Source organism: Anguilla rostrata, chromosome 8, assembly GCF_018555375.3.
Source record: "Anguilla rostrata isolate EN2019 chromosome 8, ASM1855537v3, whole genome shotgun sequence".
In the NCBI taxonomy this organism is placed as follows: domain Eukaryota; kingdom Metazoa; phylum Chordata; class Actinopteri; order Anguilliformes; family Anguillidae; genus Anguilla; species Anguilla rostrata.
Window position 1 is genome coordinate 12,780,504 of NC_057940.1, and position 18,773 is coordinate 12,799,276.

The 18,773-nt window shown below is 41.9% G+C and overlaps 1 protein-coding gene and 1 long non-coding RNA gene across 2 annotated transcripts; one reads left to right on the plus strand and one right to left on the minus strand.

Moving 5' to 3' along the window:
* Window positions 1–234: 234 nt before the first annotated feature.
* Window positions 235–5,205, minus strand: LOC135260859 (uncharacterized). The gene is made up of 2 exons (XR_010331763.1): window positions 4,934–5,205; window positions 235–2,607 (listed from the first exon to the last, which is right to left on the minus strand). It is a non-coding gene; the product is annotated as an uncharacterized LOC135260859 (long non-coding RNA).
* On the plus strand, window positions 4,459–13,934 carry cahz (carbonic anhydrase). The gene is made up of 7 exons (XM_064346505.1): window positions 4,459–4,708; window positions 5,205–5,402; window positions 6,714–6,832; window positions 7,184–7,276; window positions 7,945–8,007; window positions 8,102–8,257; window positions 12,685–13,934. The coding sequence occupies exons 1-7, from the start codon at window positions 4,675–4,677 to the stop codon at window positions 12,802–12,804; spliced, it is 783 nt and encodes a 260-aa protein (XP_064202575.1). The 5' UTR covers window positions 4,459–4,674; the 3' UTR covers window positions 12,805–13,934.
* The last annotated feature ends 4,839 nt before the right edge of the window (window positions 13,935–18,773 follow it).

An 18,773-nucleotide genomic window follows, 5' to 3' on the forward strand; every position in this document is an offset into this window, starting at 1 on the left:
AGACCCACTCACCCAAAAACCCACGTCCCCATAGACCCAGTGCCCCCAAAACCCACATCCCCATAGACCTACTACCCCAAAAACTCACATCCCCATAAACCCACTCATCAAAAAACTCACATGCCCATAGACCCAGTCCCCCAAAACCAACATGTCCATAGACCCACTCTGCCAAAGCACCTTACTCTCCCGCAATAATCTACCTTCCTAGGCAGTCAAAAGTGTTTCTTATCATTCTGTTATTTTTTTGTGTTTAAATACATTGCTGTTATTTTAGAGTTTGACATTTTTATTGGTTTTGATCATTGTGTCATTTGAAATTATGAAAAACGAACTGTCCAGCAGATGTACCACGGACATTACTCTCTTCCATCTGAACTAAATCTTTCATCTTCCCTGCACTACTGTATTTTGGCCACTAGGGGATGCCTATAATGTGTGCATGTTCTGAACTGTGATGGGAGCAACATTCCTGTGAACCTTCATATCGGGTTTAGCATTAAGGATGGAGGCACAGTTGAGCACAGGATTTGTGTGAACATGCTGCTGGTAAATTCAGCCCCTGCGGTGAACACAGCTGCAGTAGACTGATACAGAGGTGAATTGCCATAAAGTTGAATTATATTACATATTGTATTAGTTCACAAGGTATCAGGCTTGACTCGGCTTCAGTTTAGGTTTTAGCAGAAGTGATAGACATGTACCCCTCTGAACTGGTCTGCTCTGGCCCCAATGCAGCTGTACTACTGACACAAACTGCATCCAGCTCTTCACTTCCAAGTGCAGTTGCTGTTCACATGGTTTGTGCTGTCAAATCAGGGTCGGAAAGAGGGCCAATCAGTGTTGCTATTTCAAACCAGCTTTTTAAACATATCCCACATTTCCCCAGTGCCTTGTGAAAACTGTAAATGGTAAAAGAAATGAATCAATAATGTCTGCTCACCAATTCTTTGCAAGCCAACAGTTGGTAAACATTTTGGTAAAATTTTCTTTTTTAAAGAAAAAAATAAATAAAAGGCATTGCTTTAGATTCTTTAGCATTTCATAAGTACCATTGTTTCATGCTTATCCTTCTGCACTTTTCATTTTTATGGGAAAATGTATGTAGTATTTTTAAATATAGTTCTTTAATATTAAATATCAGAACACACATGGCTATATATAGACAGGTGCCAAATTATAGTAAAAACCTGAATAAATGAGTGGAGAAACATAACGAATGCAGATGCTTCCATAGATGCACTGCATGATACAATTAATGAATTAACATCCTATCATGCTGTGTGGCACGTATAAAAATGCTGAGCTGCCCAGTTGACCTCAATTTTGGATCAAAATGGCAGGAGGAAAATATCTAAGTGACTTTGGAAGAGGGTTCATTACAGGGGGGTTTGAAGGCAGGAATTGTATAGAAGGCAGTCACAAAGACTGCTCAACTGGCTAGTGTTTCAATAGGAACAGTGACTAAAGTTCTGCATTTAGATCTATGGGAAAGACATCAGTAAACAGGGTCAGACATTGTGGTCAAAGGTACACGTTCAATGACTGTGATGCTTGTGCATTAGTGGGATATGTAAGGAAAAACAGAAGAGCAACTCTTCACCATATTCTCGACAAGTGGGCGAGTGCATGTGTGGCATACACCAAGAGAAAGGTACAGGCCTGAATGCTTGACCCCTACAGTGAGGGGGTCCAGTGGCTCTGTAATGCTGTGGGGTGAATTTTCCTGGAATGGTTTGGGTCCCTTTGTCCCCTTAGAGGGCAGGGTAACTGCAAACCAATACAAAGTTATTTTGAGTGATCACCTTTATCCTATGATGAACATGTCTATCCTGATGGGAGTGGTCTCTTCCAGGATGACAATGCCCCCATCCTCAATGCATGAGGAATCACTGAATGGCTTTATGAGTATGGAAATGGTGTGAATCATATGCTATGGCCTTCACAGTCAGCAGACCTCAACCCAACTGAACACCTAAAAGAACAGGAAGAGGGCTTTGGCGCTTCTAGAAAGGGTAAAGCCGAAAGAAGTATTGTGAAGGTGCCCTTTGGAAAAAATCGTGGGAAAAAACCGACAAAATAATGAATACAGCAAGTCCAAGGCACTCTTCTTAGAATAAAAAGCCTTTAATGAAGGGCTAGTTCATATAGAAACATTTTTAAAACTACACCAATATGTTTCGGCCTCACACGGTCTTCATCAGGGCATAACAATGAAAGCAATTCAGGCAAACATTCAAATGAGTAGCAATTAGTTAAAACGACAAACAGCTGATCAGAAAATCAGTTTGTAAAGAGAACAGTATAGACCTGTCACCACTAGAGGTCAGTGTAATAGACTACTAAATCCACTGAAAATCGACAGGCAACAATGCACATATATAAACAATAACAGTACAAAAACAATCAAAAATCTATATCTATAGGAACTGCTAAAATACTAATAATCAATATATACATCTATAAACGAAACCATGTCTATAGAGTCATTAAGTCCTGGAAAGGTAGTGGCCTGGAGCTTGTGATTCCAGCGGCTGTCTTTTTGATTGAGTACTCTCTGTCTATCACGTCTTCTGGATGTTAATGGGACAACATCAATACCTATGGCTGTAAATGAAACGGAAACGTCTTGGTGGGCATCTTTAAAATGAACTGAACACCTTTTGGGGATTTTGGACCTACGTGTTAAATAGCGATCTCCACCACAATCATCAAAACGCCAAATTAATCTATGCCAAGGTGCATTGAAGCTGCTCTGGCAGTTTGTGGTGGCTTACTAAGACAACAACTTACTAAGACACTTTATGTTGGGTTTTTCTTTAATTTGTCACCCATTTATATTTCTTTACATTCAAAATGTGCAAGTTAGTATCCCAGAGTGATTAGTCATTTATTGTTAACCTATGCAATCAGTTACGTTATTAAGGGCTGAGTTTTTATGCTCAAATATCACTGAAGTGTAGCTGTTAATCAAAGGCTGATGGATAAACCATTTACTTACGCTTTAATGTTTAAGAATACTAAAATTGAGTTCCTCTATTTCCTTCTAAAAGGGGGTGTTTCTGGTCAAACTGGTGCCATATCAATTAAGCAGGAACCATGAATTCTTCTCAGTACCAGAAAATTCTTAAGGAGAATGTCAGGTCATCTGCCTGTGAACTGACGCTGAAGAATAATTAAGTTATGCAGCAAGACAATGATCAAAAATACGAAAGCAAGTCCACATCTGAATGGCTTTTGGTGGCCAAGTACTGACTTAAACCCAATAGAGATGTTTCTGCATGACCTGAAGCGAGCAGTTCATTATATATGCAATATTAGAGGAAATTAAGAAGGGGGCAAATAGGCCTACTTTTTTCACGGCACTGTAGCCTAAATTACGTTTTAAGTCCAGTTGTGGATGCATAAAAAAGTGGGGAAACTGCAAGGTGAATGTGGTGAGAAACATTCATTAAATGTCGCGTATCAAACGACTTTTATCTACAGTCCTTTGACATGTTATTACGGGATTCAACCACAATGTGGTAGCAAATGCTTGCTATTGAACTGGAACGTGACATCGCCCCCGGGACCGGGGTACAATCTAGACTGCTTGGTAAATGAATTCAAACGGCTAAATTAATTATAGTGTAACACGGTAACACCTCAATCGTAACGCGGGTTTTCTGTCACTGGCAGTTGAAATGGATTATCACATGATAAGACGTGAAAACTAGACTATTGTACGAACTGGAAAACGTATGGTATCCATGAAAGGAGCGTACGGTTAGATACCATTGCACAGTGCAACACATAGGCTATTTGTGCACACAGAATAAGTTCTATGCAGATATTTGTTTACGGCCCCCATTTTTTTTTACATTTTTGTATTTTAATCATTCCATTATATTAGGTTCAGTTATCGGAATGTGGTGGTCCCTTTAAAATATGCGGTCGAGAAGAAAGAAAAAAAAAACCCCATCGTTGCAGGGTATACTATTGGATTCTGCACTGCGCTATAACCAGCTCGCGTTTTACTACAAGGGCAGTATTTCTTATATTCCGAAACCTTGCAATCATTGGGCTATACCAAGTAGCTAATAAGCTAATATGCCGCTTCATGTGTTGATCTGCCGTTTTCTCTGAAATTCTAACAATAGCCTATTGGCAGAATGTATGTCTTCGCGACTTGTCGAGTACAACCTCCTTCGTCAGAAAATGTCAGTGGGACGGATGTGTATATTTATGGCTGTGTGTGTTTGGACATGAAAATGGAATCATTTGGAACTAGGAGCCATGCCGAACCGCAAGTTAAATCTATATAAGTTTTCCAACTTCAGGGCTGTCACAGAGAGTTGTAGTCTGGCTGCAGCAGATTCTCCATCCTTGTTCTGTCAAAGAAACATAGTGTAGCAGAGAGAGAGAGAGAGAGAGAGAGAGAGCGAGAGAGAACTGGGCCACCTATCGATTGATGGTTCCTATCTTTAACTCCTCCTGCGGCAGCAGGAATCAGCAGAGATCATGTGGGCCAAACCCACTAATTTGAGATACATAAGCTATGAACCGGGGACGTCTATATAAGCAGACATTTGTCCTGCAAGGGTACCAGAAACTGGTTGTTTGCATCCAGATCTGACCCAGTCGAAGGGATTACCCGCAGTAGATACTGTATCTGGGTGCTCGCAAATTCTCACCATGTCTCACGCTTGGGGATATGCGCCAAAAAACGGTGAGAGTCGCGACCGTATGCCGTTGACCGCTGGATTTGACACTGCATATGCAGACGGCGAATGATTTACGTTGAATGACATGCATTTCCACCTTCGTCCAAATCATGGATTCATTCATACGGAGTTCTGCTTCAGTGTCCTATTATGGAAGGACAGTCAAGAGCGCAGTGCAGTTACTCGTTCATTCCGGGCACGCAGTCTATATAGGAGATGCCGGCACTCACCTTGACGACAAGCTGGTCGGCGTGCACACTGCGCAACTTGAATGTCCAGTTAAACACCCTTTAACGGTTGGGAAGTTATATAACAAGGATCAATTACGTTTAGTTCTCACAAATAGATTCGTGCAGTACAAAAAGTAAAACAAAAATAAGTTAACAAAATTAAGGAAACACCTGTTCAGGATTTGTCACGAAGGGGAGCATGTTTCCTCGTCACGTTGCTTTCTCTCCAGACACAGCAATAACTTGTTCTTTCTCTATCCTTTAATTCCAGGACCTGACACATGGGTTCAAAACTTTCCTATTGCTGATGGACCCAGGCAGTCTCCGATTGATATAGTCCCGAGCCAAGCCCAGTACGACGCTTCTCTGAAACCTCTCCAACTGAGGTACGACCCGGCCACTTGCAGAGGCATTCTTAACAACGGACATTCCTTCCAAGTGGACTTCGCTGACGACGATGACAGTTCAAGTTAGTCATTCTTTGGTTCTTCATCAGCATATTTTGCAAATACCTGTTTATGCAATAACTGTTGTTGCGACAATTTCTACAATTAGAAATTGGTCAATTCTGCCGAAATATACGAATGCTAATTGACCACAAACTCAGGCTATGTTAGTTATATTGCAACTAACTCTGAAATACAGTGGGCTATGCTAAGCAAAATGCTTACAGCATTTGTGTAGGCTACACATGCAGCAATTAGTCTTCTCATCAGAGAGGGTTATATGGCAGCGAAGCATATCCGTACATTTCTTTGAAATGCGAACGCGAAGTAGTGACTGAGTGTCTAGCGCAAGAGAAAGTTGCCATGATATGTGAGCTGTTGTTCTGCAGGAATCTCGTTAAAAATTAACCCGCAGCTGTGTATGCCTGGGGAATGTGTTGATATTAAACAACGAGGTTACTGAAGCCACATTTCCCCCCCATAAATACACTTACAATTAGCTTCATATTTTTAATGAACATTGCTGCAAAGTATGTGTGTATAATTCAGGATTCTTAATTCTCAATGCAGGCACGAGCACAGAACGCGCGCTGTTTCCTTTGTTTTCATCCTCTTTTAACGCCCTAGGTGAAGGTCATTAGTAGAGGACAGCAATTATTCGTGGCAGTTGTTACTCGATAATATATCTTTTGGCTTTCCTATAATCGTTGATATTTCTAATGCATGTGTTTGCAGGCTAAGGGTTCTGGTGAGGTAAATTCCTTGATATATGTTTAACCTTGGGTTTGCGCGACGTTTTGCCGTTCTGTGCTTTTGTAGTCAAATCAAGTTTGTGTAGAATGAACTGGTGATGCAAAACCTCTTTAGGCTTAAAGCTGGAACTGTTGTGCAATAAAATCATAAATTACCATGATCAGTCTATCAAGAAGTTGTGAAACTGCGGACATGGACCAACTTTAGCAAAAATCCTGATACCATTTACTGTTCTGAAATTCTGGTCTGGATTCAGCAGCAGAACTGATGAGGATGAATTGGGTGCATTCACTGTGCCAAGCGGCTGAAGGGCTGGATGAGCCAGGGGACAGCATTAGTGCATTCTGGCTAAAAAGTTAGATTAATTAACGGCTTTTCTCTGTGCACCAGCCTGTTAGCATATGTTGTGAAGAACGTTTAGATGCAAATGTATGACATTAAGTTACCATGAGGTGTCAAGAGGTAGAAATCTGATCGCTTGTATTGTTTTTCAGTATTACTGGCATACTCTCTCTCCCTCTCTCTCTCTCACATACACACACTCACACACACTCACCAATCTTATCTGTCCTGTCCCTCAGCTTTGACAGGAGGCCCGATCTCTGGTACATACAGGCTGAGGCAGTTCCACTTTCACTGGGGCGGCAGCGACGACAGAGGCTCAGAGCACACCGTGGGAGGCACCAAGTTCGCTTGTGAGGTACTAACCTGCATGACTCTGCATTATTTATTATCTTGGTGACGCCTTACCCAATGCTACTTACTCATAGCCTTTGTTCCGTTTTAGATTAATAAATTATCTATTTATTTTGAAGAATATTTTTCTCAGGTACTGTGGTTAATAAAAAGAAGAGAAAAAAAACCCCACACACAATGGCAGTGTGTAATCTTGGGGTCTTTCCATAATCTTGGATGTCCAGGTTCTGGTGCTACACTCTGCTACTCAAAGGTCTTCCTAGCCTTGGTCACTAAGACCTGCGTGTCCCATACCCCTGTACTGTCCCATCCCCTCTCCTCCTGTCCCGTGTCTGTCATGGCTTCCCCTCCCCAGCTCCACCTGGTTCACTGGAACACCAAGTACCCCAGCTTTGGTGATGCCGCCAGCCAGCCTGACGGCCTCGCCGTGGTCGGAGTCTTCCTCAAGGTGAGCGTCATCCTGGCTTTTCTTCGTAGATTGGTAGGATACAGAGGTAGGTGACCGGGATGAGACCGCAGACCGAAAGTTACCGAGCCTTCATTAAATCGCATTAAATCCATTAAGGAAGAATGATGATACACCCACAGACTTGCAGGCCAGATTGGAAGTTTGGCTTAGTTGTGCTCTGGACTTTTTAAGCTTTTTAAGCTCCCCTCTCTTGCACTCTCATAACAGGAGTGCAAAGCCAAACTAGGTTACATAAACCACAATTGTTGGAATGAGGTTTTGCGTTCGGCTGAGAAATCCTGCAGAAAACATGGCCTTCCTGGGTGAGGGTTGAGTGGAACTGCAGCCATCCAGCACCAAAGAAGAGGTTCTCTGAAACATCTGCCTGCTTGCATGACAGCGCATGCAGTGAGAGATATGCGGAGGTGATCTGACAGCCCTCAAAGCCCGCTGATGGCACTTTGGGTTTACATATGACCCTGTTAGCACATGCATCACATTCAGAGCCACTGGTAAGATGTCCTGGCTTCAGATGATGCAAGAGGTTACACTTACCTAACATCCTGGACGGGGTGAGATTAAAACTGAGTTAAACTCAGCTTAGGAAATGTACCCGTGTTGGTCTGGGTGGGAACTGTGTTTGATTTGACCTTGTTGTTTTTCTTTAGATCGGTGCTGACAACCCCCAGCTACAGAAAGTTTTAGATACTCTGGACAGCATCAGGACTAAGGTAGGAGCTTGCTCATTTTATATTGATTGTACCTTTGGAAGTTTATGTGAATGCTATTTTGTCTTTTGACTCCATATATGTTTGTTTCATCCAGGGCACGCAGACGACATTCTCAAACTTTGACCCCACGATCCTGCTCCCTCGCTCCTTGGACTACTGGACATACGACGGGTCCCTGACTACACCCCCCCTTCTTGAAAGTGTCACCTGGATTGTCCTGAAGGAGCCAATCAGTGTCAGCCCTGCCCAGGTACCATGCATTCTGAGTGTAGTCCTTGTTGACCTTTCATTATTTTTTTTTTAGCACATTACAACTGTTGCTAACAGTCACCCCCATTTCTTCCGCTCCGTTTCTTTGTGAACACACAAACACACACATACACTCCCACTTAATGAATGAAGGGTCTTAAGTAACAATGGTTCAAGGCACACATTAGATGTTTGACTTATTGCATAAAGTCAATATCAAGTGTTTGTCGACCAGCATACTTCCCTGGTGTCCAGAGTCACGCTACACCATTAGTCATTTACAAATCAGGTGATTTCTTTAATGATATATAGACCATGTAGACTATTTTTAATGAAACATATTTAACAGGAATCACATTGTATTTAAATGAAGGAAATTGGCCATAATGGCAGAAAGATTGAATAAACCAAGACGCTGAAGATATATTGTGAGCTGTATTGCAGTTGCTGATACGATAACAGAGCTAAATAAATGAGCAAACCCTTGACCTGGAACCAGACACAGGCATCATTTTTGTGCTTAGTCACATTAGGGTAAGGATTCAGTTCTCTACCCATCTAAGAGTCTGAAGTGGTATGTGTTTAAATAAAGTTCAGACTCTTCAAAAACTGTAATTTTTGGTCACAGTGAAGTGAATTTTACGTGGGGGCGAGATTGTGTTTCATGTAATTAAGTCTGAACAGCCGCCTACTTTCTTTATCCTTCCTTTGCTCCTTTTCTTTCCCTCTCTCCCTTTATTCTCTCTGAGTTCACCCATGTGTTCTGAGTCACGTCTGTAAATTACACCATCACCAACTTTTATTTTAAAGGACGTCTTATGAGGGCCTTTTACATTAGCACAACAACCATTTCCCACTCCAAAAACTAAGAGGTGTCAGGACTAGGTGCCCTCTGTGATGGCAGATTACTTGATTAATTATTTAATTTTTTATTTAAAGCTTCCTTGAGTAAAATAGGAATTACCTCCTCAATATAGAATTAGGTTACAATGTTATCTTTGTGAACTTTTCTGTTTTTAAAATGTATTGCTAGATTGCTGCTGGAACACCTAAGAAAACACAGTCACACACACAGTGATACATTAGAGTAATCTTCTGGTCTGGAAACAATATCCAAAGCAAGCTGTTTAATAATGCATGTTTAGAAGTCTGAGTCTTTACTGCTTTTAACCCAGAGCCCTCCCACAGAACTGAACCCGATTCTCTCTCAACTACCTGTGTGTTGCACTCACAGCTATGACAGCCATTCTGCTGCCCCGGTCGCCTTACTTGACTGCCAACTCACTGCGTCTCCATGGTGAAGTGGGCAAATCACACAAATGTCAATTGTAAAGCTCCCCTCCTTCCCCTTGCCTTTAGAGAAACCACCTGTGACTATTTGTGTCAGATGTATCCCAGTGAACATTTTTGTAGTGAAAAGTTGGTTGAAAAAGTCGGTAAAACACCGCAGGTGAAAACCCGACTACATTTGGTTGAAAAGTTAAAAGTTTCATAGCCAACTAGGACGTAGTCAGGCTATATCCAGATAAACCCTGAGCTATATTTGGTTTACCTAGTCCGTTTAGATCAAAAAGGGTCTCAAGATTCTGGCTTGTTCTGTCTGGGATAGCATAGTTTCAGTGCATGTGCTCCCAGGCCAGACCAGTATGTCTTATATATGGCAGGAAATGGGGAGCGCTTGATTGTGTGAAACAGTTAGTGTTAATAACAGGAAGTGTTAATATTCGTACGTGATAACTGCAGAGTGAGTCAAATGCAGCAGAAGTGGCGCCATCTCAAACCATTTGGTTGACGTTCATTTTCAAGGATATTTTTTTTTTTCCGAAACAGACACGTTGGCCACAGCGAGCCCACACTGTCGCCATGGTTCCCGTGTGAACCGGCATGCCCTTGTGCTAGGTCAGGCTCGGGTCTCAGCTTTGATGGGCGGGGCTTAGATCACTTAAGATCAAAGTTTGAGCCTTAGGTCATCGCTGTGGTTTGCACAATGTGTGATAACTTTTTGTGCAGAGCGCACAGTTCTGTGTTAGTTGTATGATAGTGGACACTGCCTGATCCATTTAGACTGAGGTAAAATATGGTTACAGAAATGAAAATGCCTACAGTCTTTATTAACCCTTTTTAGGGATATGCCAGAATACTTTCTGAATGTGTGTATTTACTGCATGTGTGTATGCATATGCATACATATGCAGTGTGTGTGTGTGTGTGTGTGTGTACTGTGTGTAAGAGTGCACCTGTCTGCATGTCAGCTTGCATGTGTCTATTGACATTGCATGAACAATACTGATTTAATGAGAACATAGGCATGCTTACTGCATGCTCCAGTCACCCACAATGGCCACACTAATCAATGTAGCACAAAGGTCCTCTCAGCAACCTCACACATACAACGGCCAAATCATTTCAATAATTTTGCCAGGTGATTGTCATGGTGGACAGTCACGTACCAATTATACCAATTACCTGTTCGGTAAAAATAATTAGTCGATCAGCAGGGCATCAGCTGAATTTGATATGAGATTTTCAACTCTGAGGCTGCTCTCCTTGATGTAAAGTCTCAGGCCAGGTCGTTGTTTTATCACCTGTCATGGCGGTGCTGTCCAGGGATTCCCTCTGCTTTGAAAGCGTGACCGTAAGACAGGGTTAACCCGACAAAAACCAACAACAGTAGAACAATATCCCGAGTCAAAGGCACTGAGGTCCTGTGAGTAATTTGCTTTTTGATTAAATTTTTTCCATCTTCCATGGGGAAGAGGAAGCCCTACAGCTCACATCTGTCACAACGCACTCGCATCTCATTCATAAAACAGTGCCGTTGGAGCGCGTCAGCTTCTGTAGCGCATTAGCTTATAGCTAGTGCCTCCAGCCAAAGGGCCTAAAATAGGCCAGGCCTGTGGTGGAGGAAGCCTCAGACTCTGATGCAAACATCCAGCACGTCACGCACCGCCCACAGCCACGAGAGAGGAAGAAAACAGAAAAGATACATTCTGAGGCCCCTTCCCTCTTCCCCGTCTCTCTCTCTCTCTCTCTCTCTCTCTCTCAGCTCCTTTCCTTTTACAGTCTGTTTTTATGTGTGTGTGTCTTAGTCACGCTTTACCTCTTAGCACACACACACACACACACACACACACAGACACACACAGACAGACACACCCACACACACAAACACATACAACAGAATGCATTGTTCTGTCTAGAGTTTTTAGGGGATGTTGTGGCATTTATATATATAACAGCTTCACAAGTGTGGATGTCAAATTACACAAAATTTACCCAATTAAAACCTTTTTTATAGCATGTTTTTTGGCGATGAATGTAGAACATATAATTGAAGACATTTTGGTTTTCTTTGTAGTCTCTTATTAGTCTCTCGCAGTCTCCCTCTCTGTCCCACAGTCTCAGTCCAATTCACAGTGCAGTATAGTAAACATTGCCTAATTTTCGCAAGTCAAGATAACATGTAGTAATAAAATTTAGAAAATCTCTCAAATCAAGATAAGGTGCCGTAATAAAATGTCTCTCTCTCCCTCTCTCTCTTGGACTTAAGAGGGGCCTGGTATTACCACGGTTACCAGGGGAGCTACAGTGGGGTCAGACTGGCCTTAAGTTGCTAGGGGTATATCTGGGCTCTGGGGGGTGGGTCAGTAAGAACTGGGAGGGCGGAGCACAGACAATGGTGGCTAGGCTGTCTAGGTGGAAGTGGCTGTTACCTCAGGTATCTTACAGAGGGAGGGTGCTTATCATTAACAGCCTGGTGGCTTCCTCCTTAACTATTCTTAACTCCCCCAGTGGCTTTCTGGCAGACGTCCAGAATGCATGCCCTTTTTGTGGAGTGTCTGAAACTGTCATCCATGTGTTTCTGCAATGTCAAAGAATCACCAATGTTCTGTGTTTCCTTAAGGGTTTGTGCGTAAAGCTGGGGAAGACTATCTGTGTGGGAGCTTCATCCTTGGTCCTATGTATTCAGTGCGTAAGAAAGCTGTTAGTGTGTTACTGAATTTTTTGTATGGTCAGGCTAAGCTGGCTATTTGGCTGACCCGCAGGAATAAGATTAAGGGTGTTGGTCCTTCAGATACAGTGGCAATGTTGAGGGGAATAGTCTTTGCGCGCCTCAGGTTGGAGTACATGTATTTCTCTGAGACATGATATTGATGCATTTAAGAATATCTGGGGATTGAGGAATGCAATTTGTACTGTGGGGGAGGAGGGGCTGACTGTATGCTTTTGATTGTTAATTGTGCTTGTGCAGGCTGCTGATATATTGTAGTTGGGGGTGTATGTGGGTATGTGTGTGTGTGTGTGTGTGTGTGAGCGAAGGTTGGTTTTATGAAGATGTCGGGAGGGGTTTTTCTCTACTATTTTTTTCTAGTTGAGATGTTTTAATAAAGAACATCAAAAGTCAAAGTCTCTCTCTCTCTCTCTCAGATGGCTATGTTCCGCAGTCTGCTGTTCTCATCTGATGGGGAGGCTCCATGCTGCATGGCGGATAACTACCGCCCCCCTCAGCCCCTGAAAGGGCGTAAGGTCCGCGCCTCATTCAAGTAAACGCGTGTGTCTGGCCCCACCCACCCAGGTGCCCCCTTCCCAAAATTTATTCCCCCCCCCCCACATTTATGGGGCTCAGAGATCTGCAGGGAACAGCAGTTTACATGTACTGAAAGCATTTCTGCTAATTGTCACATAGTTGTGCAGGGCTGTTTTTCAGATTTACCATATTTTTTTTCAGGTCTGTAGATGTCATTCAAGATGCCCCAATAAACAACCTAGGCAAATAAATAAATTAAAAAAGACTTAAAGAGAATAAAGCAAAAAGGCCTAGAATCCCAATACACACACACACACACACACTTTTACACTTCATCTCGTCTGCCCATAATCTCCCACCGCCGACATCAGCGATTGCGTCAGATTAATGACGTTCACTGGCCACTGTGACTACGCCCCTCCAAATATCTGTCCAGTCACTGCTAAGCCCTTTAAACTGAATTTAATTCCTTCTTTGTTTCTGTTCCGCCGTGCGGTGTGATACAGTAGAGCCACATAATTTGAGTGGATGCAGCTTGGATAATACCAGTGCAGTGCTTTGTCTCATTGTTATTGTCCTGTATAATCAGCTAGAATGCCATTTCTGCTTTAGTCTGGAACTTGTGTTAAAAAGTGTTTTTAAGACAATTTATGACATAAGTCTCTCTTCCTTTGCATTCTTATGGGGTATCTTTAAAAATTCATCACTGTAGATTATAATAGCCTTTCAGCAACTGGAAACCCACAACATTGATGCCAGCAGTGTGCCATTATGCCAAGCTTGAGAGCCATTTGCCAACTGAAAAGCACATACAGATTATATAAACCTCAGATTACGTAGACCTCAGGTCCTCCGGGTCAACCCATGGGTGACCAGATGTCTTTACACAGTGAGGCCCAGAAGGGCCTATTGGAACCTGTCACATAGGGTTCCAAGCTTTTTAAATTGGTTTGAAAAAAATGTGTTGAGCAATAAAGTCATATGTCCCATCAGGTTGTTTTTAAAACTAGCATGTTCCTTTCTATGCATTTTCAAGCAATATTGTTACTAGGCTACACTGGGAGTGATGGTGTCCTGATTGTTTTTCTTCGTCATCCCTGTCTTGTTGAAAGGAAAATTTTATTGGGAAATTAAATATATTTTATGGCTATGAGTTTTCCTGTCTTTTTTCTCTTTCATCTGTGTGTGCGCAGTATAAGACTTGATAATCAAACATCCAGAATTGGAATCAAAGCCCCGTATAATGTCTTCTCAAAAAATACACGTGCTACAATATATAAATTCTATTAACATTTTCTACAATTGTACTTTAGTATTGACTGGGAGCATTGAGAAATCATAAAGCAGTGCCAGTCAAATGTGGCTTTTGTAGGAAGTGCACCAGCCAGCAGTCTCTTCAGCTGCAGTTGTCCCCCTGTGTGAGTGCAGGAGGCATTTCTGTGATGCAGGCCCAACTGCAATTTTTAAAAATAGTAAAAACAGATAATTGTTAGAAAAACTTATAAAAACCGAATGAATGAGGTTGAGAAAAAGACCTCTCAACTCCAGTGTTTCTTCTGGTTTCGGTACTTCCCAATAAGTAAATAGTTTTTACGTGTATTGTGAAAAATCGTCTTCACCGAGAAAACCCCCAAGCAAAAGCAATGGTGTAATGATGGTGATTTCCCATCTTCCTTCTGATGGAAGAGGGAGACTTCGTTATGCCAAAATTAGTGGTATTGCTTTATAACTTGATGGAATTTGGGTACGGGAATACTAATACTAAGCGCACTCATATTTTGACCTGGACTCTGGCTCGTGGTACTCTCTCCAGTGCTCCAGTGCCTTCTGAAGTTTGATCAATGCTTTCTCTCTGGATTGCCCTGCTGCAGTTGGGGCTCAGTCATGTTATTAAAGGGTGGCACTACAGAAGGCCGACTGCATCACCAGACTAGACAGTTGTGGGATTTCAGTGTGACCACAGTTGTGAGGAGGGGAAATACGCTCAGTGAACCAAGCGAAATGCACCGCAATTATATTGGAAATCAACCATAAATCTATGCAATGTGAACCTACTTAATGATTTGGTACCTTAAATGGATTGCAAATCACTTTAGCGATTGATTTGTGTACATATACATCTGAATATATACTGTAGACATAGATAATGTTTGTCAGTGGGTAATTCCTCTGAGTGGTGGTGGGTTTTAGTGGTTTAGGGACTCTGCACTCTGCAACACTAATGCTGCAAGTTCACATCTCAGGTGGGGCACAGCTGTTGTACACTTGAGCGATTTTACCTGAAGTCTATAACCCAAATCTATACTTAGAGAACTAAAAAAAAAGCTGTCAAGAGTTACACAGGATAAGGACATCTGTGAACAAAAGAAATACATATCATCTTTTAATTTCCTGTGACAGACCCTAGCCTTTCATTTTGATATTTTTGAACAGCCGCTGAGATTCCCCCAGGGGTCAATAATGTCCATCGAAGCTTGGCCAAGAGGGAGATCTGTGACCAGTGAGAGCACTTTAAAATCTCAGGGTAGACTGAGTTGTGTGCTGCAGGGCCCATGGTTTGTACAGCACCCTTCCATTAGCATGCTAAGTACCATTTTCTTTTCAGTGAGGTAACGTTCCGAATAAAAATAAACCTTCGGTCAGCCATACTTCACCTTGACGCGGGCAATAGCAAATGCTGTTTCACACTAATTATTATTTCGATTTTCTTTATTCACTGAATGAGAACTTCCAAGTTCAAAACAAACATTGTTTGTCACACCACAACAACTATAAAGTTAATGAGACAATATTGATTACTTTTTCAATCTTTTCAAAGCAATTTGCATGCAGTGATGCATTAATAACACAATGAATCAGTAGCATTATAAAAATGATACAAAGGTTGCAAATGAGAGCTGGTGACAGAAAGGACCTGTTTCACTATACACACCAGGAAATATTAATAAAGGATTCATTTAATGTCAGTGTTGATTCCAATCACCCAACAGCAATGCAGTTCCCATTTATTCACAATTTCAACTGTTTTCTTGATTTTTTCCGTTGTTTCAGCAACTGGCCATCTCAAGATAACACTATAACCATAAACAAATTCCTGAGAATACAGCTCTGGAGCATACTATGGTTAGATTGAGCGGAACCCTCTGGAAGAGTTATTTTATACATCTAGCTCAGTTTAGCTGCATTTTGCTAGTACCCATCTTTGGTGTAAAACCCTGTTAACATCAAAAGAAGTAAAAAAAGAGGAAAAAAACCCAGAACAATCATTCCTTGTTCTATGCTCAGACCTGCTGCAAATAAGAATTCAGATCCAGTCCTCATTAACGCTTGATTTTTTTCTTCTCATCTCCAATGAATAGCACCAATCTGTCTCCCAGGTTACGTAACCGGTCATTCCCATTTCCTCGGCTACCCTTGCCAGAGATTCTTTCCCAGAGAAACCCTCTATATTTGGGTCATCTCCCCCCTGTGGAGGTGCGGAATAGTGAATGGGCAGGCTCATAGGAAAGGACAGACATAGGGAGGAACAGATGGACGAAGGCCCCAGGGAACCAGGTGACTTAACATGCACCTCGGCATATACTGAAAATGCATTAGCGCTTTGCCTCACGACTAACACGAAAATTTATAAACAGGCACACAGCAAAGCCACTTAACCTTATTGTAAGGGCTTTTTTTTTTTGAAGTGGTCGCGCATGTGCGGCCAAAGACCATCAGTATTTTCTCAGGATTTCCTAATTTCTGACTCAGCCGAGCGATTGCTCCTGTACGTTACGGTTCGGAATGCGCTGATCTGACCGGCGGCTGCTCTCCTCTGCCGCTCTGCAGCTCTGCACTGCAGCTCACTCCCCCTCTGCACTGCATCACTGTGCAGCTGTATTGCGCAGAGAGTTCATACGCAGGCGAGAGGAGACCTTGAGGCACTGGGGGCTGCCTCACTGTGAAGGTGACATTGGCTATCAATTTTGTCTCTGAGCCAGCAGAGAGAGAGAGAGAGAGAGAGAGACAGAGGAGGAGGGGGGTTGGTCCATATCTGTGTGGGTGTGTATGTGCGTGTGCATGTGTTCAAATATTTTGGCAGCACCTCTGTTCTTACATCAATAAATTAATTTTGGAATAACAAGGTTAATGTGAATAGAAAGTGTAATGGAAACAACATAACATTTTCCATTACAACAAGAAACAAGTGAATGATTAATTTAATGCACAGACTGAACACTGCGTTAGTATTGATTGCAGTTAATGCATTGAGGTCATCCTTGTACAGTTGTACTGTATTTGTAAGGACACTGCTTTCAGCTTCATAACCCAATGCAGGGGCGTAGACAGAGGGGTGCAGGGTTGTGTGTTGCCCGTCTTAGCCTCCGTCTTGCCCAAGAACTGACTGAGTCAAATTTCAGCAAGGTGTAGTGGCTGTTCAGCCCTCTGACGCTGAGGAAATTAAAGACCTAACCACATTTAAATGTAATTTTACTGCAAAGGCATGCCTTTTCAAAAGACAATTATCATGGTCCAAGCAGTATTGTCTTGTTTGCAAACAAGTATAGTCTCAAATGATGCAAATTTCGCAGATTAAAGCATGGCCTACTGATAGCACCAATATAAATTGCGGTAATCATTATTTGTAATACAAACGGTTTAATGTAACCCATCGTGCCCAACTATTAAGTGATACTTAATGTGATTTTATGTGGTGATGGTTTATTTTTGATAATAATTCATTATTTGTAAAGACAGATCAGGGTCGCTGGAGCGGACAAAAAGTGCATCCCACACCTGCATGCTTTTTATGTTCCCAATCGCGTCGATGCTTACCCTCGACTGTGAGTGGCCTTTACGTCAGTGACACTTAATTAAGTGTAACACAAAACAGAAGCGTAGTAATTAGGAGGTGTATAGGGACCGAGCCTTCGACTCCCCTTCACATGAACGCGGACGTCAAGCTACAAATGATGTTACAAACGACATCCGTTTTTCTTTCGGCTTAATTTCTCTAATTAAAATGAAAATGACTGTGGATTATAGTAGGAGCATAGCTATAAACCATGAATTGTAGATTGTTCTATTGATTGCAGTGAACCATACAATAATGTAAAAAGTCACAATGTTGAACACCATCTTTTTCATTGCAAAGATAGGGAATTAGCAGGCTGAGTGAAGTTTTCATTGGGATACCAAGCGTCACAAAGAGAAGGTCACAATTATGTTGCGGTGTTAAAACATGCCAGCCACTTAAATCGTCAGGAACATTTGTCAAAATCTTTCTTTTGAACTGTTTTCAATAGTGTTTTTCCATCTTGCCCAAACACTACATTTACAAATGATCAAGTTAGTTAATACTGGCACATTTATAATAATGTTGATTAAAGGTGCAGCATGTAAATTCGGAGAAACGAGCAATGGTTGAGCGAGAATTTGAGAAAAAAACAAAAACGTTCCACCACCTAACACCCCCCTCCTCTCTGCTCTCCCTCCAAAGCCCCCCTCTCCAGTCATGCATGTGCGCTGCCTGACCCCTGAGTACAGGAAAGAGGGGACCTGTTCTGCCATAAGTCACTATGGCCAATTTCATATTATCGATGTTTATGTCATTTTTAGAGTTTGATCTTATTTTCGTAAAACAATATCTTGGCTTTCATCATTTGTATGATCTAATGCCAAATTTAGAGTAGAAATATAGTTTTGAATCTTTAAAACAAAAGATGACAGCACCGCAGTTTCGCATTTTTTCATTGTTTCACAATCACCTAAAATCTGCCTTTACGACTGCAAGCTAATGGATTTTTATTTTATATTTCATATTATTTTACTCAAAAAACGTCTTGGCTTTCATGATCTGAATGTCTTCATATCAAATTCATTGTAAAATATAGGTATTAAAGTTTTAAGCATAAGGTGACAAGCTAGCACTGGAGTTTTGTTAGGCTACTGAGATCATACAGCCGTTTGTCACCAGCTGCACGTAGCGACTAGTTGAATGTCTTGGCTT

Coding starts and splice junctions, on each gene's coding strand:
- cahz (XM_064346505.1), top strand. CDS start 4,675: ATGTCTCACGCTTGGGGATATGCGCCAAAAAACG. Junction 4,709..5,204: donor GGGATATGCGCCAAAAAACG/GTGAGAGTCGCG, acceptor CTTTAATTCCAG/GACCTGACACATGGGTTCAA. Junction 6,833..7,183: donor GCACCAAGTTCGCTTGTGAG/GTACTAACCTGC, acceptor TCCCCTCCCCAG/CTCCACCTGGTTCACTGGAA.